Source organism: Cetorhinus maximus, chromosome 24 (assembly GCF_964194155.1).
Source record: "Cetorhinus maximus chromosome 24, sCetMax3.hap1.1, whole genome shotgun sequence".
Taxonomy (NCBI): Eukaryota; Metazoa; Chordata; class Chondrichthyes; order Lamniformes; family Cetorhinidae; genus Cetorhinus; species Cetorhinus maximus.
In genome coordinates this window covers 27,037,152-27,063,556 of record NC_135902.1, presented here as the reverse complement: position 1 = coordinate 27,063,556, position 26,405 = coordinate 27,037,152, and the positions used below count along the sequence as shown (strand labels likewise).

General features: G+C 43.4%; 1 gene segment (V, D, J or C); it reads right to left on the bottom strand.

Moving 5' to 3' along the window:
• Positions 1–26,188, bottom strand: LOC144699736 (Ig kappa chain V-V region T1-like). The segment is given in 4 exon segments: positions 1–3,764; positions 4,919–5,061; positions 19,486–19,824; positions 26,086–26,188. Coding segments are annotated over 4 exon segments (651 nt in total).
• Between the last annotated feature and the right edge of the window lie 217 nt (positions 26,189–26,405).

The following is a 26,405-nucleotide window of genomic DNA, read 5'->3' as shown; positions in this document are numbered from 1 at the left end:
TTGTGGTACAGCTGACATTTAGTGGTTCCTTAAAACATAACACCGAGATGTCACTGACGTCCACATTTCCTGAACTTGTTTTTCAGTAGCACTCCACACAATTCTTTCATATATAACAGAAGATGACTAAGTTTCCATCAAGGTGATCATGACTTTGTTTCATGATTATTTCATTATCAGTATTAAGATCAAAAGATTGTGCTAACAGGCTTATAAAACACTGCAAAACTGTGAGAAGGCATTTGTTGATCAGTTTGTCTGCAGTGCCACAGAGTTTTGTTTCAATATCATGCTCACACAGAGATTTAGGCTGGGACTTTCCGTGCTTTCCAGCACTCGGTCAGGTGTGTTGTGTCTTGAGCGGACAATATGGTGCGATCAGTTTCATGACGGTCTAAAGCCAGTTTACAATCGTCCGCTCAGCCCACCGATGGTGGGCCGCGTTCTCCGCCGTCGGATGTCAGGAACCTAATTTTAATACATCAGCATCTCATTTTAAGGCCAGACCGCCGGACTCATCCCTCCCCGCCAACGTGTTTCACAACAGCACACAAGAGACATGCACCTGGCGGGCTGCAATTTGCTCGGGACTTCAAGGTTTGTTTGCCTACCTTATCAGCACTCGCAGTCATCAGCACCAGGCTTCAGACACAGCACCACATCACTTTTAGGAGGGCTCACAGCAGGTCTCTACCTACCAGATCAGCCATATGTAGGTGGCTTTTCAAAGGCTGCAGCACAAGACCTTGCTTGGGGAAGGGGGAGAAGTGGCCTCAAGCAAGAGAAGAGGCTGCAGGACGAGAGTTGTACTGGGGAAGGGGGGTATCCCTGGTGTGTGTGGGGGCACATATTGATCTGTGCAAGTGGTCTCAAGATGGTGAGGGCTGATGAGGCAGTCTCCAGAGGAGATGAGACCAGATACAGAAGTGAGGGTGTGTGTGAGAATGGGTGGTGATGTCCCTTGAGTTCGCAGTGAGTGTGATGCGAGTGAATGTGTGATGGGCTTGAGTGTGTGAGTTTAGAGTGATGGGATGGTTGCCATACCCTGGCTGCATGGATGGGATCATTCACCCTCTATCTGCATTGGATGACCAACCTCTTCTGTGCAGCATTGGCACTGATCACCACTGCCATCGCCTACCAAGCTAGAGTGGTAATGTAGCTGCTCCTCCTGCGGCCAGAGAGGGGGTAGAGGACATCACAGCGTGCCTCTACAACGTCTAAAGGCACTCAAGGGCTGCAGTCTTCTTGCCTTTCGGGGCCATGTCTTCTTTGCTGCAGTCATGGGTTGGAAGCACTGAGCGCATCTGGACTTTAAATATGGCGCCCGGCGTGATGAAGCGGCGAGGTGATGGCATGGCGGGCAAATGAGAGCCCAGCCGCCATGGAAACAGTGTGTTTCCCAGGAATGCATAAGCAATGTGGCGAGCTTAGGACGATACGGCGTGAAAACCCACCATCACAGCCGGTGGGTAAAACGAGGTTTGACCCGCCTGCTACCGCACTTAGTGCAAACCTGGGATGCTTCCACCCTTAGCCTTTTTAGTTAAATGGAGAAACTTAGTAAAGCATGAAGGACACTTGTGCAAGGAATCAGCAAGATTTAAAAGAACCTAAGAAGCAATATAAGGAGATATCAAGCTTAGGTTTTAAGGAGGCATTAGGTTGTAGAAGGAGAGAAAGAAAATAAGAGAGTCAAGAAATGCCACAATTTTGATATTGTGGAAAAGGAATGAGAGAAGATGCTGCAATAAATCTTATGTCAATATGAGGGAGGGTGAAGGGAGTTCAACAAGGATGCTGGCTGTAACATCTGGAGACTGGGGGAAAAATAAGTTCAAAGGAGCAATAACGTAGCAGGAACAAGAGGAAGAGGGACAAATTGGAGATGAGAACAATCAGAGCAATAAAGTTATAATTGATATAAACATTCTTCTGGTGTTAGGTTTGAAATCATTTTTGAAGTTTAAAGTTGTGCAACAATTTCTGTTTTAAAATGAGAACTTTTGAGTAAGCTGCAGTTTATTTAATTAGGGTTTCCATTGCCAGAGTCACAAAAAGGTTTGACACACTCGAATTTAAATTCCACAATTGATTTATGTGAACAAGAATTAATCCGGTAACCAAGATGAAAAATGTTCATGAGTTCATTTCAGAAAACACGGAAGAAGCCTGAAACATTTCATCTGAAAAGGTTTTGGTGAGCTTGCTAATAGAATTTGGGCCAATGTCTGGTGACGAGAATCATGAACTTTAGTTTGGAGGGCGTGCTGAGTTTTAGGATGCATATCACTTAGGTAACCACCATCAACAGAATAGGCACAAACATGCAACTAAAAACTGGCAGACAAATTGTGGGCAATTTTGTCTTGCCTTATGGTGTCTGCAACAACAGTCATGGGCATGAAGAACCATGTAAAAATACACAATTCCACTATGTGGATGTGACACACAAACCCCAAAAGATGCCAGTTTTGAATGTATGCTGATTAGCTGTTCGCAGCATGGACATCAATGCCAACTCTATAGCTGCCTTTGGGAAAGGAAGGAAGAAAAGCATTTCTGTAAATCTTGCTTCTACCCCAATGCAATGCAGCGAGCTTCTGCTGGAATATTAGAGCTTTAGCTGCCACATCAGGACATCATGATTCTTAGCTGCATTGCGCCTTCCAGAGATTTCCCCCGTGTGTGCCCTATAACCATTTTACATCATACAAGAAACCTTCTCAGCCTCCAAAAATCAAATAGTAGGCTGGCACTATCTAGTTTCACACTTGAAGACTCAGGGTGTTGAATTATAACAGGAGTTACTTGAGCCCAGGAAACCATATCCTAATAAAAGCCACTGCAATAATCAGGATATATGGGCACTAAAGGAGGCAAACTTGGAAGTTTTTGTTTAAAGTTGTTAGCTCTGTCGCGGAGTGACTCATGAAAGTGTCAGTAAAAATCCTTTAGATATTTGATATTTATACTATAAACTAAGTTATGCTTCTCTGCATACTAACAAAAAAGCTAATATCTGGGAACAGAGCAAGATGTCTACCATTTAAGGTATAAGGCTCATACATATCATTTGAAAGGTGATGTAACATAATTGGATATAGATTTACATCTACTGTTCTACCAGAAATTGATTAAAGATCCTTGTGCTATTAACAAGAGGCATTGATTAAAGATCAGATGTTCCCTATGTGTATGAATATCCTCTTGTAACACTCTAACTACAACTGTGGTATTGGTAGATGCCTGACAGCAGGAATATGTGGGTTTTCTCTCTTGCCTGTAGAACAGCACGGAAACATTTAAAGGCAGTGAGAGCAGAGAGGAGGAGAGAGAAAAGGAATTTTTGAATGAGATGAGATATTTTAGTAATCATATTTGCGCCCCCACCACCCACCCACCATACAATGATGTATTGTTGCAACATAATATACCTGTAATACATATACAAGTAGCAGCTTCTACTAAGCACGCTCCACTGTTCAATAGAGAAAAAAATTGTTTTTTCTTTAACAAACTCTTACATTGCAAAAAGAGTTGTGAAAAACTAAGAATTTTATGATTGCGTAGATACACTTTGTCTAACTGCAAAAACACAAAACTGCCCATGCTCCAAATTAATGTGAATTGCAGTGAAATTAACATAATTCATCTGAAAATTAGCGTCCCATACTTTGAGTTCGGACCAGGTTCATATCTTCATACACTGAATTCGGAGCTCTCCCACGTCTTGGCGTTTTGCGATTGCAGGTTTTCTTTATCTAAAAAATAAAGCACATTTTTAAAAAAAGTTCCTCTGAATTATTATTTAGATTTTCAATTTGAAAATCCTGGATCCTACGGAACTATAAGGAAGCTTGGAGGATCCTGGAAATGTTCATTAGGCATTAGCTGTCTACATTACTATAACTGCTAGTGTATTCTACTTTCTATAATAAAAGACAGCCTCTGCATTCTTTACCATTGGACACCTCCCACTGCTTTTCTGTAGTTACAGGGAGCCCCCAGAAATCTGTCCATATTTGGAGGGCGTCCCCAAGACAGAAATGTTTGAGAAACACAGAATTAGACAGCTATATGGAAAATAAATGACACAGGGAGCTGCAGAAGGCAGGACATGCATTGTCATTGAGGACACTCTCACCTCTTTCCCTGCATGGACTAACCAGTAAGCCTCTGAGGGGAGGGGAATTGCTGCACTTATGTTCCCAAACTACCAAATGCTCATTCCTCATTGGATGTCCCTGGAGTCTTCGACCTTCAGCATTGGAGTTCAGCAGTGAGTCTGACTCTGGATTCAGCAGTACATGTAGTACCGAGATTTAACAGTACATGCGGTCCTGGGGTTCAACAGAACATATCATCATGCACAGAATTACACCCCACAGGTTTCTTTTATTCTTTCATGAGATGTTAGCTCATGGCAAGGCCAGCATTTGTTGCCCATCTCTAATCATCAAGGCCTTGATATAATCATTTAGATTCTTATCTAAGATTGGTGAATCCAAATTTCTTTTTATATCAATCTCATATTTCAGGGAATTATGAAAAAGAAGACAGTGGCTTGGGTTCTTTTTTCAATCACAAATCTCTAGTTTCAAGAGGAGGGAGGTTCGAGGACAACCATAGATTGGGGCAACCCAGAATCTTTTTTGATGCATATGTTTCAGGCTCCTCGAGTGCACATGTCTCAGGCAGGGATAAAGTAAAGTAGATTGTAAAACATTGACTGATATCCATTTTCAAGTAGATGGTAAATTTCATACCATGTCTGCTTTTACCAACTTGACATTCTGGATAATTATTTAGATAATTGTAATTATTTGAATTTAATTTAATTTCATTTGTTTCACTTTTATTATTTAGTATCTATGAAGTATAAGAAATATTTGTTATAAAGAAATTAGGAACTTACATGGTAGAATAGCAGAACTAATGCACAAATAATGGAAACTAGTGCAGAAACAATCACACCAATCACTATTGGATCTTTAAATGAAACTTCTCTGCAGTCCCTTGCTCTTAAACAACCGTCTGCACAGTGTCCCTCTTTGGACTCTGAAAAGATATAAAATATATCATTGTTTTGACAAACGAATTCCACATTTTATATCTCTATGTTGTCATAAAATTATTTTCATTTTCTATAATTCTCCTGTATTCTTTACAGAAAATAAAAGTGAAATACAGAAGACAGAAATATGTTATGCCGCTGATCAGAACACATCGTATCTTGTTATTATTTCTTCATGAGATGTGGGTGTTCTGGCTAGGCCAGCATTTGTTGCCCATTCCTAGTCACCCTAAAGGTGATGGTGAGCCAACTTCTTGAACTCCTGCAATTCATGTGGGGTAGGTACACCTACAGTGCTGTTCGGAAGGGAATTCCAGGTTTTTGACCCAGCAACAATGAAGAAACAGTGACATAATTCCAAGTCAGGATAGTGAGTGAGGGGGACTTGAAATTGATGGTGTTCCCATGCATATGCTGCACTTGTCCTTCTAGGTGATAGAGGCCGTGGGTTTGGATAATGCTGTTAAAGGAGGCTTGGTGATTTGCTTGTAGATCTCACATGCTACTAGCATTGTACACTGGTGGTAAATGGAGGACAAACGGAGCGCAGCTGACTAACTGAGTGAAGACTTGAAGTTTGGTGACAGGGGAGCTTTAAGTGTTAATTTTCTTCTTAAATTTTGCTCTTAAAATCTAACCTAGTCTGTAATTAGTAGTAATGGGAAAGTATTGTGTAAGCAGGCTAGGTTCTTTCTTTCTTGCAGTTTAGACAGAGTGAACTCACTCTCAGCTGTAGGAGCTGAGCACTTAAATTAGCTACGTATTTGAATCTGGTTCCTGTAGCCCCAGTTCTGTTTGCGATAAATTCAGGGTTCTTTAGTGCAGCCTTGGCAAACGGAGTGTAGCTGACAAACTGAGTGAAGCCTTGGGCCTGAAACTCTTGTTTGTCGGGCGGGCCCGGAAGCAAATGGGAAATGGGCCTCCAGCCACGATCGACCCCTGATCGTGATTTCACACTGGTTGGCTGATTAATGTGCGCTGCGAAATGCTCAGTGGTGCCGGGGTGGGGGCGGGAAGAGGGCAAGCGCTGACCTAACTGAGGGTGCGGGTGAAAGCTTCTTGTGAGCTCCCTGAAGGCAGACAGCTGCCCCAGGGAGCTGCAGACCTCCACAGGAGAAAAGAAACGAGAAAAATGCTGCAAAATATGCCCATGCAGCACAATCAAGCAATCGAAAGCATGCCTCATCAAAAAGTCATTGAGCTGGAGGCTGAGCTGCAGACTCTGCGACACTTCAGGGCATGGGAACGTTTCCTGGATGCTTTATACCCAGGAGGCAGACACGCCACTTAGGATAGGGTCTTCTGATTTGGTCAGTGGCAACGGACAAGAGGGTGTGACTGCAAGTGAAGCAGGTAAGGGGACCCAGAGGTCAGGAGTGCAGGAGTGTGAGCCTCTGCAATTGTCCAGCAGGTGTGAGGTTCTCTCAGCTTGTTTGGATGAGAGTGGGGGCTGCAGAGTGGATGAGCAAACTGACTATGGCACCATGGTACAGGAGTTTAGAAGAGTAAGAGGTGACTTGATTGAAACATATAGATCCTGAGTGGTCTTCACAGGGTGGATGTGGAGAGGGTGTTTCCTCTTGTGGGAGAATCTAGAACTAGGGGTCACTGTTTACAAATAAGGGGTCGCCCATTTAAAACAGAAATGAGCTGAATTTTCTTCTCTCAGAGAGTCATGAGTCTTTGGAACTTTCTTCCTGAAGAGGTGGCGGAAGCAGAGTTTTTAAATATTTTTAAGGCAGAGGTGCATGGATTCTTGGTAAGCAAGGGGGTGATAGGTTATCAGGGGTAGGTGTGATGCAGATTTGAGGTTACTATCAGATCAGCCATGATCTTATTAAATGGCGGAGCAGGCTCGAGGGGCTGAATGGCCTCCTCCGGCTCCTTGTGCATATGTATGTAAGCCATCCAAGTGGGGGGAGCAAAAAGGAACATAGTGGTACATAGACAGTATAGTAAGGGGGATTGACACTGTTCTCTGTAGCAAGGAACGAGAGTCCAGGTGGCTTTGTTGCCTGTCCGGTGCCAGGGTTCAGGACATCTGCTTAGAGCTAGAGAGGAACTTGCAGTGGGAGAGGGAGGATCCAGTGGTTGTGGTCCTTGTAGGTACCAACAACATAGGCAGGATGAGGAATGAGGCTCTGCATAGTCAGTATGATGAGCTAGGCACCAAATTAAGAAGCAGGACCTCAAAGGTAATAATTACTGGATTATTACCTGAGCCACGTGCAAATTAGCATAGGACAAATAAGATTATAGGAATGAATGCGTGGCTCATAGACTGGTGTTGGATAAGTGTGTTCCAATTTGTGGGGCACTGGCACCAGTATTAGGGAAAGTTGGATCTGAACCATCGGGACAGTCTACACCTGAACCGTGCTGGGGCTAGTGTGCTCACAAGCCGCCTAACTAGGGAAGTAGAGAAGGTTTTAAACTGAATAATGGGGGCAAGGGGTCAAATTTGGGAAGATGTGATAAACCAAAGAGTACAGACAAGGCAAGAGAGAAAGGTATTAATATGGGAAATGATAAACAGACTGTGGTGGGAAGGGACAGATCAGCAGATAAGGCTATACACTACTAAAATACAAAAGGACAACACCAAAGGCTCTGTATCTAAAAGCACATAGCATTCTAAACAAAACAGATGAACTGATAGTGCAAATAGAAATAAATAAATATGATCTGATAGCCATTACAGAGACATGGCTGTGGTATGACATAGATTGGGACCTGAATATTGAAGGGCACGTGACATTTAGGAAGGACAGGAAGTTAGGAAAAGTTGGAGGGGTGGCTCTGTTAATTAATGATGGTATTAGCACATTAGAGAGGGATGATCTAAGTTCAGGAAATCAAGATGTAGAAGTGGTTTGGGTTGAGATGAGGAATAATAAAGGCAAGAAGTCACTTGTGGGAGTGGTGTACAGGCCACCTAATTGTAACTACACAGTAAGACAGAGTATAAAAGAAGAGATAATGGGAGCTTGCCAGAAAGGTACAGCAATATTCATGGGGAATTTTAATCTACATATAGACTGGAAAAATCAGATGGGCAAAGGTAGCGTAGATAAGGAGTTATAGAATGCTTCTGGTTTCTTCTAGTTCTAGTCTAGAATGCATCTAGTTTCTTAGAACAGCATGTTCTCGAGCCAACCAGACAGCACGCTATACTAGACCTGGTATTGAGCAATGAGATAGGATTAATTGATAACATTCTAGTGAAGGCAACCTTAGGTAGCAGCAATCATAATGATTGAATTTTACATTCATTTTGAGAGAGAAATGAGTGCATCCAAGACTAGTATTTTAAACTTAAATAAGGGCAATTATATGGCCATGAAAGTAAAGCTAACTAAAGTGAACTGGCAAATGAGGCTAAGGGATAGGTCAATAGAGGTTCAGTGGCAGACAATTAAAGGATTATTACTGAATACACAGAATAGATACATTCCAATGAGAAAGAAAAATCCCAAGGGGAGGGCCCACCATCCATGGTTAACTAAAATAGTTAAAGAAAGTATCAAACTTAAAGAAAAACTATATAGTTATGCAAAGATGGGTGGCAGGTCAGAAGATTGGAAAGAATATAAAGAACAGCAAAGAAAGACAAAAAGATTAATAAGGAGGGAAAAATTAGAGTATGAGAGAAGGCTAGCTAGTAATATAAAGATGTGTAGTAAGAGTTTCTATAGATATTCATGTCCTGAGGGAGAGGGGTGCAGGGTTGGAGGTGATAGCTGGTAATCAACAGGACGTTTCCTTGCCCATATTTGGCCTGACACCATGGAACTTCCTGGGATAAGGGATCAATATTGAGTACTCACAGGGCCACTCCCTCCTGACCGTATACCCCTTTGCCTTCACATTTTTTTGTGCCTGTGGACGTTACCAGGGGTGATAATGGAGGCGTCTTGGACATTGACTGTAATCATGATTCAGCGAATGTCTATGTCAGACTATTACTTGATTAGATAAAAACAAAAAGCTAAAAGCTACTGCGGATGCTGCAAATCCAAAACAAAATAAAAACAGAATTACCTGGAAAAACTCAGCAAGTCTGGCAGCATCGGCGGAGAAGAAATCAGTCAACGTTTCGAGCCCTCATGGCCCTTCAGCAGAACTGAAGCATAGTTTCAACAAGGGAGAAATATAAATTGGTTTAAGGTGGGTGGGGAGGAAGAGACACATTGAGGGTGTGGTGTGAGCAGATAATCAAAAGATGTCAGAGACAAAAGGGTCAAAGAGGTGTTGAAGGTGGTGGTCTTTGTCTGAGAAAAGTGCTAATTAAGAATGCAAGACAGGATATTCAAAGTACAGCTCTAGTGGGGGTGGGGTGGAAAGACTAAAGGTTTTAGTTTTAGATTTAAAAATAATGGAAATAGGTGGGGAAAGAAGAATCTATATAAATTATTGAAAAAAAAGGCGGGTGGGGGGGGGAAAAGAAACGGGGTGGGGATGGGGGGAGGGGGAGTTTAAGATCTAAAGTTGTTGAATTCAATATTCAGCCCAGAAGGCTGTAAAGTGCCTAGTCGGAAGATGAGGTGCTGTTCCTCCAGTTTGCGTTGGGCTTCACTGGAACAATGCAGCAAGCCAAGGACAGACATGTGGGCAAGAGAACAGGGTGGAGTGTTAAAATGGCAAGCGACAGGGAGGTTTGGGTCTTTCTTGCAGACAGACCGCAGGTGTTCCGCAAAACGGTCACCCAGTTTGCGTTTGGTCTCTCCAATGTAGAGGAGACCGCATTGGGAGCAACGAATGCAGTAGACTAAGTTAGGGGAAATGCAAGTGAAATGCTGCTTCACTTGAAAGGAGTGTTTGGGCCCTTGGACGGTGAGGAGAGAGGAAGTGAAGGGGCAGGTGTTGCAACTTCTGCGTGGGCATGGGGAGGTGCCATAAGTGGGGGTTGAGGAGTAGGGGGTGATGGAGGAGTGGACCAGGGTGTCCCGGAGGGAACGATCCCTACGGAATGCCGTCAAGTGGGGTGAAGGGAAGATGTGTTTGGTGGTGGCATCATGCTGGAGTTGGCGGAAATGGCGGAGGATGATCCTTTGAATGCGGAGGCTGGTGGGGTGATCAGTGAGGACAAGGGGGACCCTATCATGTTTCTGGGAAGGAGGAGAAGGCGTGAGGGAGGATGCGCGGGATATGGGCCGGACACGGTTGAGGGCCCTGTCAACGACCGTGGATGGAAAACCTCCGTTAAGGAAGAAGGAGGACATGTCCGAGGAGCTGTTTTTGAAGGTAGCGTCATCAGAACAGATGCGACGGAGGCGAAGGAACTGAGAGAATGGGATGGAGTCTTTACAGGAAGCGGGGTGTGAGGAGCTGTAGTCGAGGTAGCTGTGGGAGTCGGTAGGCTTGTAATGGATATTGGTGGACAGTCTATCATCAGAAATTGAGACAGAGAGGTCAAGGAAGGGAAGAGAAGTGTCAGAGATGGACCATGTGAAGATGATGGAGGGGTGGAGATTGGAAGCAAAATTAATAAATTTTTCCAGGTCGCGACGAGAGCATGAAGCAGCACCGAAGTAATCATCGATGTACCGGAGAAAGAGTTGTGGGAGGGGGCCGGAGTAGGACTGGAACAAGGAATGTTCCACATACCCCATAAAGAGACAGGCATAGCTGGGGCCCATGCAGGTACCCATAGCCACACCTTTTATTTGGAGGAAGTGAGAGGAGTTAAAGGAGAAATTGTTCAGTGTGAGAACAAGTTCAGCCAGACGGAGGAGAGTAGTGGTGGATGGGGATTGTTCGGGCCTCTGTTCAAGGAAGAAGCTAAGGGCCCTCAGACCATCCTGGTGGGGGATGGAGGTGTAGAGGGATTGGACATCCATGGTGAAGAGGAAGCGGTTGGGGCCAGGGAACTGGAAATTGTTGATGTGACGTAAGGTGTCAGAGGAATCACGGATGTAGGTGGGAAGGGACTGGACAAGGGGAGAGAGAAGGGAGTCAAGATAACGAGAAATGAGTTCCGTGGGGCAGGAACAGGCTGACACGATCGGTCTGCCAGGACAGTTCTGTTTGTGGATTTTGGGTAGGAGGTAGAAGCGGGCCGTCCGAGGTTGGGCGACTATCAAGTTGGAAGCTGTGGGAGGAAGATCTCCAGAGGAGATGAGGTCAGTGACAGTCCTGGAAACAATGGCTTGATGTTCTGTGGTGGGGTCATGGTCCAGGGAGAGGTAGGAGGAAACGTCTGCGAGTTGACGCTCAGCCTCCGCGAGGTAGAGGTCAATGCGCCAGACAACAACAGTACCACCCTTGTCAGTGGGTTTGATGACAATGTTGGGGTTGGACCTGAGGGAACGGAGTGCAGTGAGTTCAGAGAGAGACAGATTAGAATGGGTGAGAGGAGCAGAGAAATTGAGACGGCTAATGTCACGCCGACAGTTCTCAATGAAAAGATCAAGAGAAGGTAAGAATCCAGAGGGAGGGGTCCAAGTGGAGGGAGAATATTGGAGGTGGGTAAAAGGATCCGTTGAACGGGGAGAGGACTCCTGCCCAAAGAAGTGAGCACGGAGACGAAGACGGCGGAAGAAGAGTTCAGCATCATGCCGAGCCCGAAATTCATTGAGATGAGGGCGTAAGGGTATGAAACTAAGTCCTTTGCTGAGCACTGAACGTTCAGCATCGGAGAGGGGAAGGTCAGGGGGTATAGTGAATACGCGGCTGGGGCTGGGATTGGAAGATGGGGTGAGGACGGAGGGACATTATTTATTAATTTTGCTTCCAATCTCCACCCCTCCATCATCTTCACATGGTCCATCTCTGACACTTCTCTTCCCTTCCTTGACCTCTCTGTCTCAATTTCTGATGATAGACTGTCCACCAATATCCATTACAAGCCTACCGACTCCCACAGCTACCTCGACTACAGCTCCTCACACCCCGCTTCCTGTAAAGACTCCATCCCATTCTCTCAGTTCCTTCGCCTCCGTCGCATCTGTTCTGATGACGCTACCTTCAAAAACAGCTCCTCGGACATGTCCTCCTTCTTCCTTAACGGAGGTTTTCCATCCACGGTCGTTGACAGGGCCCTCAACCGTGTCCGGCCCATATCCCGCGCATCCTCCCTCACGCCTTCTCCTCCTTCCCAGAAACATGATAGGTTCCCCTTGTCCTCACTGATCACCCCACCAGCCTCCGCATTCAAAGGATCATCCTCTGCCATTTCCGCCAACTCCAGCATGATGCCACCACCAAACACATCTTCCCTTCACCCCCCTTGACGGCATTCCGTAGGGATCGTTCCCTCCGGGACACCCTGGTCCACTCCTCCATCACCCCCTACTCCTCAACCCCCACTTATGGCACCTCCCCATGCCCACGCAGAAGATGCAACACCTGCCCCTTCACTTCCTCTCTCCTCACCGTCCAAGGGCCCAAACACTCCTTTCAAGTGAAGCAGCATTTCACTTGCATTTCCCCTAACTTAGTCTACTGCATTCGTTGCTCCCAATGCGGTCTCCTCTACATTGGAGAGACCAAACGCAAACTGGGTGACCGTTTTGCGGAACACCTGCGGTCTGTCTGCAAGAAAGACCCAAACCTCCCTGTCGCTTGCCATTTTAACACTCCACCCTGTTCTCTTGCCCACATGTCTGTCCTTGGCTTGCTGCATTGTTCCAGTGAAGCCCAACGCAAACTGGAGGAACAGCACCTCATCTTCCGACTAGGCACTTTACAGCCTTCTGGGCTGAATATTGAATTCAACAACTTTAGATCTTAAACTCCCCCTCCCCCCATCCCCACCCCGTTTCTTTTCCCCCCCCCACCCGCCTTTTTTTTCAATAATTTATATAGATTCTTCTTTCCCCACCTATTTCCATTATTTTTAAATCTAAAACTAAAACCTTTAGTCTTTCCACCCCACCCCCACTAGAGCTGTACTTTGAATATCCTGTCTTGCATTCTTAATTAGCACTTTTCTCAGACAAAGACCACCACCTTCAACACCTCTTTGACCCTTTTGTCTCTGACATCTTTTGATTATCTGCTCACACCACACCCTCAATGTGTCTCTTCCCCCCCACCCACCTTAAACCAATTTATATTTCTCCCTTGTTGAAACTATGCTTCAGTTCTGCTGAAGGGCCATGAGGGCTCGAAACGTTGACTGATTTCTTCTCCGCCGATGCTGCCAGACTTGCTGAGTTTTTCCAGGTAATTCTGTTTTTATTACTTGATTAGTCTGTGTTAGCTCTCCAAATTTTTGCATAAGTCCACAGTAGTTAATGAAGAGGATTTTGCAGGGTCAGCTGGGCTGGGTATGAATTTGTCATTTCCTGTGCCTAGGCTGATACAGGGTGGTACATTTGTCTTTATTCTTACGCCACATTGCATTCTGTTTTTAACTCGTGTACACTTATGAGTTCATGGGGCGGAATCGTCTGGTCCCTTTGGGCAGCGGGTGTCATGGCGGGCATGAGTGGACAGTATGGTGAGAAGGCCAAAGATCAGTTTTATGCCGTTGTGAAACCAGTTTGCGATCGTCCGCTCCACCTTTCAATAGCAGGATGTGGTCCCACTGCCGCACATCAGGAACCTAATTTCAGTAGTTCAGCATCTCATTATAAGCCCTGTTCACCGGAATGATCCTCCACACGCTGGACCATCCGGGCCCATTGGCATAATTGTACACCAACGTGTTTCACAACTCTACGTAAGCGATGTGTACCTGACGAGCTGGGACTTCGAGGTTTGTTTGCCTACCTTGCTTTGAGCAGCACTCGCGGTTATCAGCGCCAGGCTTCACAGGCAGCACCACATCACTTTCAGGGGAACTCATGGGCAGGTCTCCACCTACCAGACCAGCCATAAGGCTTTTCAACGGCTTCAGGGCTAGAGATGCTTGGGGAAGGGGAGAAGTGGCCTCAGGCAAGGGAAGAGTCTGCAGGACGAGGGCTGTACTAGGGAAAGGGAGTACCCCAGGGTTTGTGTGGGGCCACATGTTGATCTGTGCAAATGGCCTAAGGGTGATGAGGGCTGAGGAGGCAGTCTCCAGAGGAGATCAGGCCAGATCAAGATGTGAGGGGGTGTGAAAGAGTGAGTGGTGATGTCCCTTGAGCTGCCAGTGAGCGAGATGCCAGTGAACGTGTGATGGGTTTGTGAGTGTGTGAGTTTAGAGTTACCCTGGCTGCAGGGATGAGATCATTCATCTTGTTTCTGCACTGGATGGCCAACCTCTTCTGCGCAGCCTTGGCACTGACCACCACTGCCATCCCTTCTCAAGCCAGATTGGTGAGGTTGCTGGACCTCCTGCGGCCAGAGCGGGATTAGAGGACATCACGGCGGGCCTCCAAACGGCAGTGACAGGTCGCTGCACTCTTCTTAGCTTTCAGGGCCATGTCTTCACTGGAGCAGTCCTGTGCTGCAAGCATTGAGGACTGTGTACGCGGCTGCAGTTTAGATATGGCACCCGGAGTGAGGAAATGGTGAGGTAACAGTGTGGCAGATATGACATGAAAACCCACCCTTGTGGCCAGTAGGTAAAACTTCATTTTTCACGCCCATTACTGCACTTAGTGCAATCCTGGGATGATTCCACCCATGGTCTTCAAACAAGATGGGATGTCAATGGCTGAAATGATGCTTTTGCACAGACCAAATGCACTTGACTTTGTAGGGCTGGATATTTGATACACATTTATAGAACTGTCACAGAAAAACTTGCAAACCTGTTTTGTTTAATAACTACATCACTGTTTTGTGATTATTTTCGAAGACAGCTAAACCCAGGTTTGAAGCAGCGTATAAAGGAGAAAGACTGACACAGTTTTACAAGGGAAGATATTCTACATAGGTTTAAAAGGCAAAATTCAACAATGCTCGGATATGTTCCATCCATGAATGCTTATAGACGGAATTTCCAAACCTCTCATTGATATTTTTCAATGTTCATTGGCATTGGACAATGTCCCAATGCATCAAAACATACAAAAAGTGACTTTATTCTACGGAAAAATGTCAAGAGTAAAATCCTAAAAATGAATGATCTTTGGGCCGTATCCTTATTGTGAAGTAAATATTGGAGATGTTGATGAGGGACAGCATAAGGGATCATCTGGAAGTATAATTTTGTCAAAGAGAATCAGCATAGGCCTAAAAGAGACAGATCACTGCTGACCAATTCTCTGGAATAGTTTGAGAAAGTTTTATCTGGTGAATTATCTGAATGGCTATAAATTGAGAGAGAGGAATGTGCAACGAGACGTGGGTGTCCTTGTACACCAGTCGCTGAAGGTAAGCATGCAGGTGCAGCAGACGGTAAAGAAGGCAAATGTTATGTTGGCCTTCATAGCCAGAGGATTCGAGTACAGGAACAGGGATGTCTTGCTGCAATTGTACAGGGCCTTGGTGAGACCACATCTGGAATACTGTGTGCAGTTTTGGTCTCCTTATCTGAGGAAGGATGTACTTGCCATAGAGGGAGTGCAGCAAAGGTTTACCCGACTGATTCCTGGGATGGCGGGACTGACATATGAGGAGAGATTGAGTCGATTAGGATTATATTCACTGGAGTTCAGAAGAATGAGGGGGGGATCTCATAGAAGCCTATAAAATTTTAACAGGACTGGACAGGGTAGCTGCAGGAAGGATGTTCCCGGTGGTGGGGGAGTCCAGATCCATGGGTCACATTCTGAGGATATAGGATAGACCATTTAGGACTGAGATGAGGAGAAATTTCTTCACCCAGAGAGTGGTGAGCCTGTGGAATTCATTACCACAGAAAGTAGTTGAGACCAAAACATTGTATGTTTTCAAGAAGGAGTTAGATATAGCTCTTGGGGCGAAAGGGATCAAAGTACATGGGAAGAAAGCGGGAGCAGGCTATTGAGTTGGATGATCAGCCATGATCATAATGAATGGTGGAGGAGGCTTGAAGGGCCGAATGGCCTACTCCTGCTCCCAGTTTCTATGTTTCTATGAATAATGGTTGCATTTTTTAATCTATCTGAATTTCCGGAACTGTTGCACAGAACCAACTGATTGATAAGATATGTGCCCATAGTAGGCTGACTTTATTCTTGGCTTAGAAGTAAACAGCAAAGGATGGGGAGGTGATAAAGTTGGTCATTTGTAAAGTCCCACAGGGGTTGGGATTGGGGTTGCTGTGTTTTAAATGTGATAAACCATTTATAAGATATCAGTGCTTGTGCATGACATCAATTTGGGGCTGTGCCAATGATGCTGGCCAACAGGCAACAATTGAACAAAATCTGAGCAGGTTAGGTCAATGGATAATAATGTGCCAGATGAAATTCAGTATGACAACATGTATAGTTATGAGATGTGGCAGAAGAAATAAGACTCTGAATGGTGGTGTGCTCTAAGTAAAATAACAGGAAAGAGATTTTGAGATCTTGTCAAGCAAATTGTTAAAGTCATTAGGCACTGCTTCCAGTGGGTCAACAAATCAACTCAAACATTAAGATATCGGCCTGAATTTCATGCTTGGTGTGTGCACAAAGTTGACAAGCCCAGAAGTGGATGTGGAATCCGTTCCTGGGTTTTCAACTGGGTGGCCAATTAAGGCTTGCCCAGCGTAAAATGTGTCTTCCGGTTGGCCTGACAGTACGGGCAGAGGTGGGACTTTGTTAACTTCAGTTAAACTTTCAGTGGAAAGACAGATAGGTCCTACAGCACAGAAACGAAATTGGTGCTAATACTGCGGCTTTTCGTCTATGAAGTGATCCTGACTAAAACCTTCACTGGCTCAGTGGATTTGTATATACCTGCTCTGAAATAGGCTTTGAAAATCTACAGGTCCTGCCCAGCATTTGCCACTGACCCAACTAAACTTTGTGGCAGCAGTGAGGAACTGTGGGTGGGGGGAGGGAGGAAAGAGTTGTGAAGAGGGTTCACATCAGTGAAGAATGGAAAAATAATAAATAATCATTTCCCCAGCAACTTTCATGACTTCAGGACGTCCCAAGTTGCCTCGTCACTTTTTGAAATGTGGTCACTGCTATCATATGGAGAATGTGCCGACCAGCCAATTTGCACAGAGCAAGCTCCCATTGACACCGAAGTTTTATCTTTTACATCCATCTGAGAGGGTAGATGTGGTCTCAGATTAACATCTCACCTGAACACTGGCACCACAGACAGTGCAGCACTCTCTCAGGACTGTGCTGGGACCATAAGCCCATGTGCTCAACTCTCTGAATTGGGACTTGAACCCATAACCCACTAAACTCCAGTGAGCAGAATGCTCAAATGTGGTAGACACCCATGCCATCAAGAGTGCCTCCGGTCTACCTGCTATTGCAGCAGCTCTGGATTGCCCTGCTGAGGTGGCACAGCTAGGGCTCATGGCCGCAGTGCGGGGCAAAGTGAGGGAGGGTGTGCTGGGGGCTGCAAATGAAGTGCGATTGTTCTCTTTTTATAAAGCTATTTTTAATTATGCAGGGATTTGGTCGGGCTCGTAGCACAGGCAAAATGGGCAGGCAGCTCCAACTCATGCTTGCGCCCGCCGATCTCAATATTGCACACATGCTCAATTACATCGGGGCACACGGCTGACTTCATTTCACACAACTTTACGTACGTTCAGGTCGGGCAAGGAACACAAAATTCAGGCCATATAGCCGAGGTTACGGTTTGTGATTAAGGAAATGTTAAAATAGTGTGTGATCTTGCACTCACATCTGGGTAACATGTTTAGTTTTGGTCTCACATCTTTTGAGAATGATAACAAGTTCCTGAATTTTGACACCAAAAGGAAAGGTGGGCTACCCTAGAACTTTTCTCTTCATTGGGAAAGAGGCTGAGGCGGAGAGTTGATAAATTATCCTTGAAGAAGTCTTAGATTCAGGAATTCTTCTGTCAGGCATAAGATTCAAGAACTGAGAGATACAATTTAAAGTTAAAGTTGCAAAAGAAATTAGGAAATGTAAGCAACTTTTTCCACGAAGAAGGTGATTAAAATTTTAGAACAGATTATCAGCAGGAGCGGTGGAATAGAAAATCAAAGTTGGCATAAAAAAAACTAAGAAAGACAAATTGGTTATTTAGCACAGAATCACAGAACGAAAATTGACAGGGCATTGGGAGGTGCAGGAACAATATAGGAAACAAGCAAGAACTCATGGTCCCTATCATGTATGTGCCAAAGCACTTTACAGCCAATGAAGTGCTTTTGAACTATTGTGATGATAGTAATGTAGAGAAATGTGGCAGCCAATTTGCATAGAGTAAAGTTCCACATAGAGCAATAAAATACGCAGTTAGATAATTTGTGGGTTTCCTTTCCTGATGGTTCAGGGGTAAATATTAGCCAGGAATCCATGAAAACTCCCCTGCTCTTCTTCCACTGATACCAAGGGATCTTTTGCATCTCACTGAGAGGGGAGGTTTGTGCAGACCTCCAAAGTTCATAAGAAACAAGAGGTTTTTTTTTTCCAATTTCAACTGTCAGGGTAAGTGTTGGTATCAAGCACCCTGACAATAAGCTGCAACAATGTGGAATAAACTCAAAGGAAGTACCCTCAGTTGGGTTAGATTTGCATAGGCTATCGTTTTAATTCACTGCATTACCCAGTTTCCTTAACATGTAGTGTCCAATTTATTCAATCTTGTATAATTTCATTAGGATCCTGTCAGAATAAAGAGAGAAAGAAAGGATAATGTCCTTTTCTCTTCCCAACGTAATCCAAACAATGTGCAATCAATAACAAGGAGATGCCGGCAGCATTTTGGGATTTATAGTGTGACCTGGAAAGATTGTCATTTTAATAAGATTCAAGGGATCTTTAATAAGATCCTTAAGATACAGCCCGGAATCTTCCATTCTGGAGTCTAAGTTTGGTGGTGGGGGCAGAAGTGAGAGTGATTTCCACAGGGGGCGGGTGGGGGGAGGTAGCGGGGTGGGTGCAGTGGGGGGTGGTGGGACGGCTGGCCATGCACTGTTCAGTTAATTAAATATGTATCTGCAAGGACCATGGCGAATCTCATTATGGGTCATGCAGGGAGTCACCGCCCCATGGTCACTTCATGTGGCCGAAGGTCCTGGTTTAAAGGGCAGCTGGACAATCTGCATGATTCCACCTCAGACAGCTTGCACTACCCCCTTCATCTTTGCACAGCCACTGCTAACCCTTCCTCTCTGCCTTGGTCATCCTCTATGCAACTTGCATTCCCAGCGCTATTTCAGTGATTTCTCAGGAAGAAAGGTTATATTAAACATTGAATACGCAAACTGATGGAGCTGTTCAGGGGCAAACGATCAGAATGGATGGAGTTTCTAGTTGTTTGGATATCCTGTACATACAAAGTGAATGAAAAACAGCAAATGTTGCATGTCATCACATATCCAATTTCTATCTACATAAGTATTGTTGTTAAGTAGTAGCTTTTTTTCAGCAAATTATGTCAGACGAATATTTGAAAATTCAAAAACATACCTGACACGAACAACATTGTTCCTTGTCCATATTTATTTGTTATTGGACTGCTTCGTATTCCAAAGACACAATAGTAAATATCTGTGTCATTTTTCTGGAGATTATTGAGGGTTATGGTGAAGTTTTTTGTATCTCCTTTAAACTCAAAGCGACTGGGATATTTATCATGTATTGTATTCCCATCTTTGTGGACGTACATCAGATCAATGGGACTTGCGAGGTTTTTTTTAAAATAGATGCCCACAAGGGACTCTTTTGTGGATGAAAATTCACAGTTAATTGAAATTGATTCTCCCTCTTTCGCTTGTTTAACAAAAGGAGACTGGGAAATGTGAACATCTGTAAAATACACAATTGAAAATATAGTCAGTGCAGTCAGAAAACTCTGAATGGGATTAATTATCAAACAAAACCTCTTTATGTAAATATTTCTTTGAAGTACAATAGAGATGTAGAAAGAAGTAATCATTCTGTGTAATTTCTAATATTTCAGGTTACTGGAGAAAGATGACTCCTTTCAACAGCTGAGAGTCTAGGTATCACTCTAGCCCATTACTTCATGAGTGGCATGACTAAGGCAGTTGCTAAGATGCCTCATACCCACACATTAAACTGTTGACTGACAAGTTCAATGGCCAAACTTCCTGTTGTCTCATAGATTTAAGGCTAGTTTTCTACAGCTTGAGCTGGAGTGTCCACAACTGTGAGTTGCTTAAGGAGCAGTGGAGGATTGTTTATTTTGAGGCTCGTGTAAGGACACCAAAGAAGCTCATACCCTGGAGGATAGCAGAAACATCAAAGTGAATTACTGAGAGCTGTGGCACTTTGGTTTGGTCCCAGAAAATGAAGAGCCCGATAAGTAGTCAGAGATGTTCCTGCGGAAATCTAAAGGGAAAGGTTCCTTTGACGATTTCAGTTTAAAAATATAAGTGATCATGTTTATCATTTTTTAAGTATAATTGATAATCTAATATATAGCTTATAAACAAAGGAGATCTTTGTTAGGACAAACTAGTCTGAAGAGGGGATGTTAACTCCATTAGAGATATAAATTATTAATTTGGGTCACAGAAACAAGGGAGTGCCTTTGAAGGTAAAATAAAGTTAATTTAAATTTCTGTTTGGAACATCCCAGCTATGCCACATTGCCCTGGAGATAGCTTGCAGGGAACTGTCCTTTTCTGTGGGGGTTTTCTGTGTGTTTGGTTCACAGAGACAAGCAGTTAAGCTAGGAACAGACAAGCAGTTAAGCTAGGAACAGACAGACAGAGAAGCTACCTTGAATTGAAAGCAGCTGTAGACCAGAAAGAAAATGGCTATTAGAAATCAGGGGCATTTCTGAGCTAGAGTGTTGTGAAGACCACACTTGAGCTGGAGTGTCCACAATTGTGAATTGCTTAAGGAGCAGTGGAGGATTGTTTATTTGGAGGCTCGTGTAAGGACACCAAAGAAGCTCATACCCTGGAGGATAGCAGAAACATCAAAGTGAATTACTGAGAGCTGTGGCACTTTGGTTTGGTCCCAGAAAATGAAGAGCCTGATAAGTAGTCAGAGATGTTCCTGGGGAAGTCTAAAGGGAAAGGTTCCTTTGACGATTTCAGTTTCAAAATATAAGTGATCATGTTTATCATTTTTTAAGTATAATTGATAATCTAATATATTGTTTAATTAGCATTTGCTTTGTTTGAATCTTGCAGAGTACAATCATTTTTTTTAAACCATGGAATCTTGTGGTTTAATTCTTTCAGTAAATAACAGGAATTTTGAATTTCTCTTAAAATGTTAACAGCTTTTACAATAACAATATTTCATTAATTAAAGAAGAATAGAGTTGTAGAAAGAAGCTATCATTATGTGTAATCTCTAACATTTCATGTTACTGGAGAAAGATGGCTCCCTTGCAACAGCTGAGAGCCTAAGGGATAAATTTTTGATCAGGTCTGTTAGCAGGCAGAGGGATCATGATGCCCATGTACCCCACATCTGGTCAAAGCAATGCAGGCAGCACAAATTTCATGTTGCCAGCTCACCTCAATGATAGTGGTGTGCAGATCAGAGCAAAATGCATTGCTGCATAGTTGTATATTAATAAGGGCCTAGGTGCATCTGTGACCAGCACGACTTACAGCTAGCCTGCAACTATTAAAGGCAGCCTGTTCCTCTTAAAGGGAAAATGCATTCTGGCTGCAGGGGTTGTGAAAACTTTGAAGGAAGGAAGACCATCAATGGACAACAGTCCAGAGAGAGGGGCTCCCGGCTTGCTGAACCAGTTCTGGAGGCCTTAGTCCAGAAGGTCAAAAGAAGGAGAGAATTCCTGTTGGAGGTCAAGAGGCACTGCATATAAACTGTGCAAAGGGAATGGGACCAGGAACCCAGGAATACTGAATTCCAGGAGTCAGGCTGAAGTGCCAGAAAAATTTCATTGATCTCAAAAGTGGCCAAAGTCAGTAAAGCATCTTCCAGTGACGTCTCCTACCCTTCACATTACTAACTTCTCATGCATTCAACATGAGAAATTGGGACTTATTGCTCCACCAAACTCTCACACATTTACCACAGCTGCAAACTCCACACCCATATCTTGCAGCTTGTTCATAGCTCCAGCTTTTCAGCTATGACAGGTACATTACCTAAACCCATTGCAAGACACTCACTGACGCTATTTTCTCTCTCTTGCACAACATAAGAGGAGAGAGCAGTAGATAACCAGTGAGGAACAGATGCCTGCATCTCCTGAGTCCTTTGGAGGAGATGGTGCTATATATTATGGAACTGGCAGCGACCAGGTCGTCGCATCAATCATCACTGAGCACATTCAGGATGATGGTATGTCCCTGTCGTATGACTTTCTCAAATTCCACTTCATTATCCTGCTATCTGGTACAAAGTGCAAGCTATAAATGGTGTGACCATGACTTTGCATTCCACCCCACCCCCTACCCTCACCCAATTTTTCCTTTCTGCATTTTTACTTTCAGATACTAAATAACTGCTGCCTAGTTACTAGTGCAGGCTGCGGACAAGAGCAAATGTCTGCTGAAGAAGCATCATCACTTGATCTGATACCATCAGCCACCTGCTCAGAGATTTGCACTGCACGTAGGTTAGAGAATGAGATGGAATCAGCTTGTGGTAAGTTACCAGTGATAAAGTGAATCACAGAATCATAGTATCATTACAGTGCAGAAGGAGGCCATTCAGCCCATTGAGTCTGCACTGGCTCTCTGAAAGAACATTCTACCTGGTCACACTTCTCAGGTAGCAATCTAACTCCCTTTTGGATACCTCAATCAAACCTGCCTCCACTACCCTCTCAGGAAGTTCATTCCAGACTTCAACCACCCTCTGGGGGAAAAAATGTTTCCTCGCATCATTTTTACTCCTTTTGCCAATTATTTTGATTCTGTGCCCTCTAGTTCTTGATGCTCTCTTGAGTGGAAACAGTTTGTCACTATTTACCCTGTCCATACCTCTCAGGATCTTGAATACCTCTATCAAGTCTCCTCTCAGCCTTCTTTTCTCCAGTGAAAACAGTCCCAACCTCTGCAATCTATCCTCATAGCTACAGTTCTTCATCCCTGGAGTTGGTCTTGTGAGTCTCCTCTGTACTCTCTCCAATGCCTTCACATCCTTCCTCAAGTATGGCGCCCAGAACTGGATGCAGTACTCCAGATGAGGCCTAACTAATGTCTCATACAAGTCCAACATGGCCTCTTTACTCTTGTACTTAATGCCCCTGTAAATAAAGCCTAAGGTGCTATATGCTTTATTAACTGCTCTCTCAGCATGCCCTACCATCTTCAATGACGTATGTACATATACACTAATGTCCCTCTTTTTCTGCATCTCCTTCAGAGTTTTTCCCTTTATTTTATACTGTCTCTCCATATTCTTCCTACTAAAATGAATTGCCTCACACTTCACTGTATTGAACTTCATCTGCCACTTGTCTGCCCAATCCATCAACATGTCTATGTCCTTTTGAAATTCAAGACTATCCTCATCACAGATGACAATGTTTCCAATCTTCGTATCATCTGCAAATTTTGAAATCATGCCCTGAGCACCACAGTCTAGGTCATTAATATATATCAGAAAAAGCAAGGGTCCCAACATTAACTTGCGGGGAACTCTGCTACAAATCTTCCTCTAATCTGATAAACAACCATTTATCACTATTCTCTGTGGTCTGGAGCCATGCCAGGCAGAAAGGATCACGTGTGCCAGTTCTCCAGAGGATGATATCACAGACAAGTTCTGCTGCAGCTGACTCAGTTGAGATTTCAATGTGACAGCATACGATAGGGCACACACACACACAGAGATTCCTGGTGCATTGGCAGGCCTGCCAGTGGGCCTCTTCTCATTATCAAGGGGCATGGAAGAGTTCAGTTCCAACGTGGCATGGGGAGGGAGTGGAGATTTGGGCAGCAGGAGGCTATGCCAGGGACACACAGGAATGATTCCTAGCAACTGGGGAAATGGGGATGGGAGACCAATCCTGCTTCTCCTGGCCTTACATGGAATGTGGATTAAATACAAACATTCAAAAGCTTACTTGCCCGGCATTTTCTGGCCCACAATGTATCTTCCAACAGATTTGGCCTGTTGGGTCAGTCATTATTCACCCCCTGCTCAGGCGTCTAGGCAGAATGGGACCCAATTACAACATCAGAACATGATTTGCACATTTAAAATGGCTGACTTGGGGAACTTAGAGATGGACAATAATTGCCAACATTGTCAGTGATACCCTCCCTGCAAAAGTTACTTTGAAAAATCCTTTTTTTTTTCGTTGTCTGATCACCCTCACCCCATGTACCTCCTTATTCTAAAATGGCAGGGCAGGCATTCAGTCACACACAGTTACCAATGATAAAATCCTTGGCAGCCACAAGGAGTTGCGCAAGTACAACCTCGTCATGACTACCTTCTCAATTTACTTCCCAGCCCCTGCACAGCCCCTCAAGCAGTTACGGCTGTCGTATTTGAAAATAAGCCAGCCAACAAATATTCTTAAGTTTCTACTAAATTGCAGTATGTGGAAAGGTTATAAAACCTTGTGCTGAGGCTGATTTTAAATGTAACATGATGTTAGTTATTTTAAGAGCTCTGTTCCACATGAACAAATATAGTATTGGTCTAACTCATGATGGTTTTGATTTTCAAAAACACTTTTGCATGGAGCTTCAGTTATTGAAGAGAGAGAAATACAATATTTTTGGTTCCAAATACAGGTTCCCTCACCTTTAGGATTGCATGTTAACAAAATCCTGAAAAATACCAAGAAGGCACAGATGCACTAAAAGCCCTTATAGTTTTTCAAATTATACATTATTTTTAGTATAATCTACAATTGGTGTTTGGACTGAAATTCTAATCTGATATTAGGTGAGGAAGACGTAAGTATGTTTTAGCATTTGTTTGAAAAATTGTGTCGATTTTTTTGCAGACAAGACTGTTGTGTTGTTTTGCATATACTTCCTGAATTTTCTGATGCATTCAGATGTTGATTTATTCGTCAATTTACTGACAAATTCTGAAAGCTATGTGGTCCATAAGCCCCATTATTGTGTCTAAAATGATGGCCAGGCATTTAGTCATAGATATATAAAGTACATTAGGATTTAAGAAGATATTCATTGAGTCAAAGAAATTTGTGAAGCTAATCACAATTATTTTGAAGAGACACATCAATAAATCTATAGGAGGACACAGATGATGTTCATTTGTACTTTCCAAAAATCATCATAGCTGAGATCAAAACAATTTGGAAAACATTTTTAAAACTAAATTTTGAAAACAAAATAAATGTGAATGAACTTTATTGACCACCTTTAGTCAACAAATACCAGATTGAGGGCAAATGAGTCTGACTATTAAAAGCGCTGCTTAGTTTCAGCTGCAGCACTTCAGTTGAGATGCAAATAATTTCTGTTAATTATCCATTGCAGTTTTGAAATGAAGAACAAGTGTTTCATGATTTAGATAATGAAAGCTGGCTGTTTTACACATGCTGCATGAAGTTTTCATATTTAATAAGCTAAAGCTTCCTAGACACACACATTGTCATTTATTCAATGCTGTCCTGGAAGGACATATGATTATATATTTTACTTTTTGTATGTAAATTACAATTATTTTAGCACTAAACTATTTTTATTTCATACGTTTATCTTTAATCAAATTGGCATTAAAGTAATCGCATTGCCGCATAATAAAACAATTGCTTGCAGGAATTTTATATAGAATATAGAAATATAAATTCCTTCGAACGTAGAAACATGTTCCCAGGGTATGCCACAGAGGTACAAGGACAATCAATATCATGGCAAAGAGCAGAGATTAGGAGGCATGATCAAGAAGTTAAGTTAAAGAGATAAGTTTTAAGGAGAGTTTTAAAGCTAAAGTGAGAAGTGGAGTCAGAAAGATTTGCAGGAGACTTTCAAAGACAGATTAAATGAGTCAAATAACTTTAGTTTCATAAATTTGTAAAACGGACCTTGAATATTTTCTTTGTGCTAGAGAAACATGAGCGTTTGAACTGACATATGCAATTATTAACTATTTGAAAGATTTCACAGAAAAGCCTTTTCCTACCCGTCTCTTCTCCTGAAACCATTAAAAAGAAAATAATCTGAAGCAGGTAGACTCTTTGTGCAGCCATTGCCAATGTTCACAATTTACTACTGACAACACATTTTGGAAAGCACTGGTATATGTCTAAATTTCCGCTTAGGTGTCAGTCCAGCCCACATAGGAGAAACCACAGCACATTTCTTTAAGATGTTTGCTGAAAAACACAATGCAATGAATCCAATAAAAACAAATGTAATACAAATTATTTACATTCTGCTGGTAACAATGCTTGTTCATAATTATGTGAGTTGGTACTAATCTACAGGCGTGAGCAAGTGAGT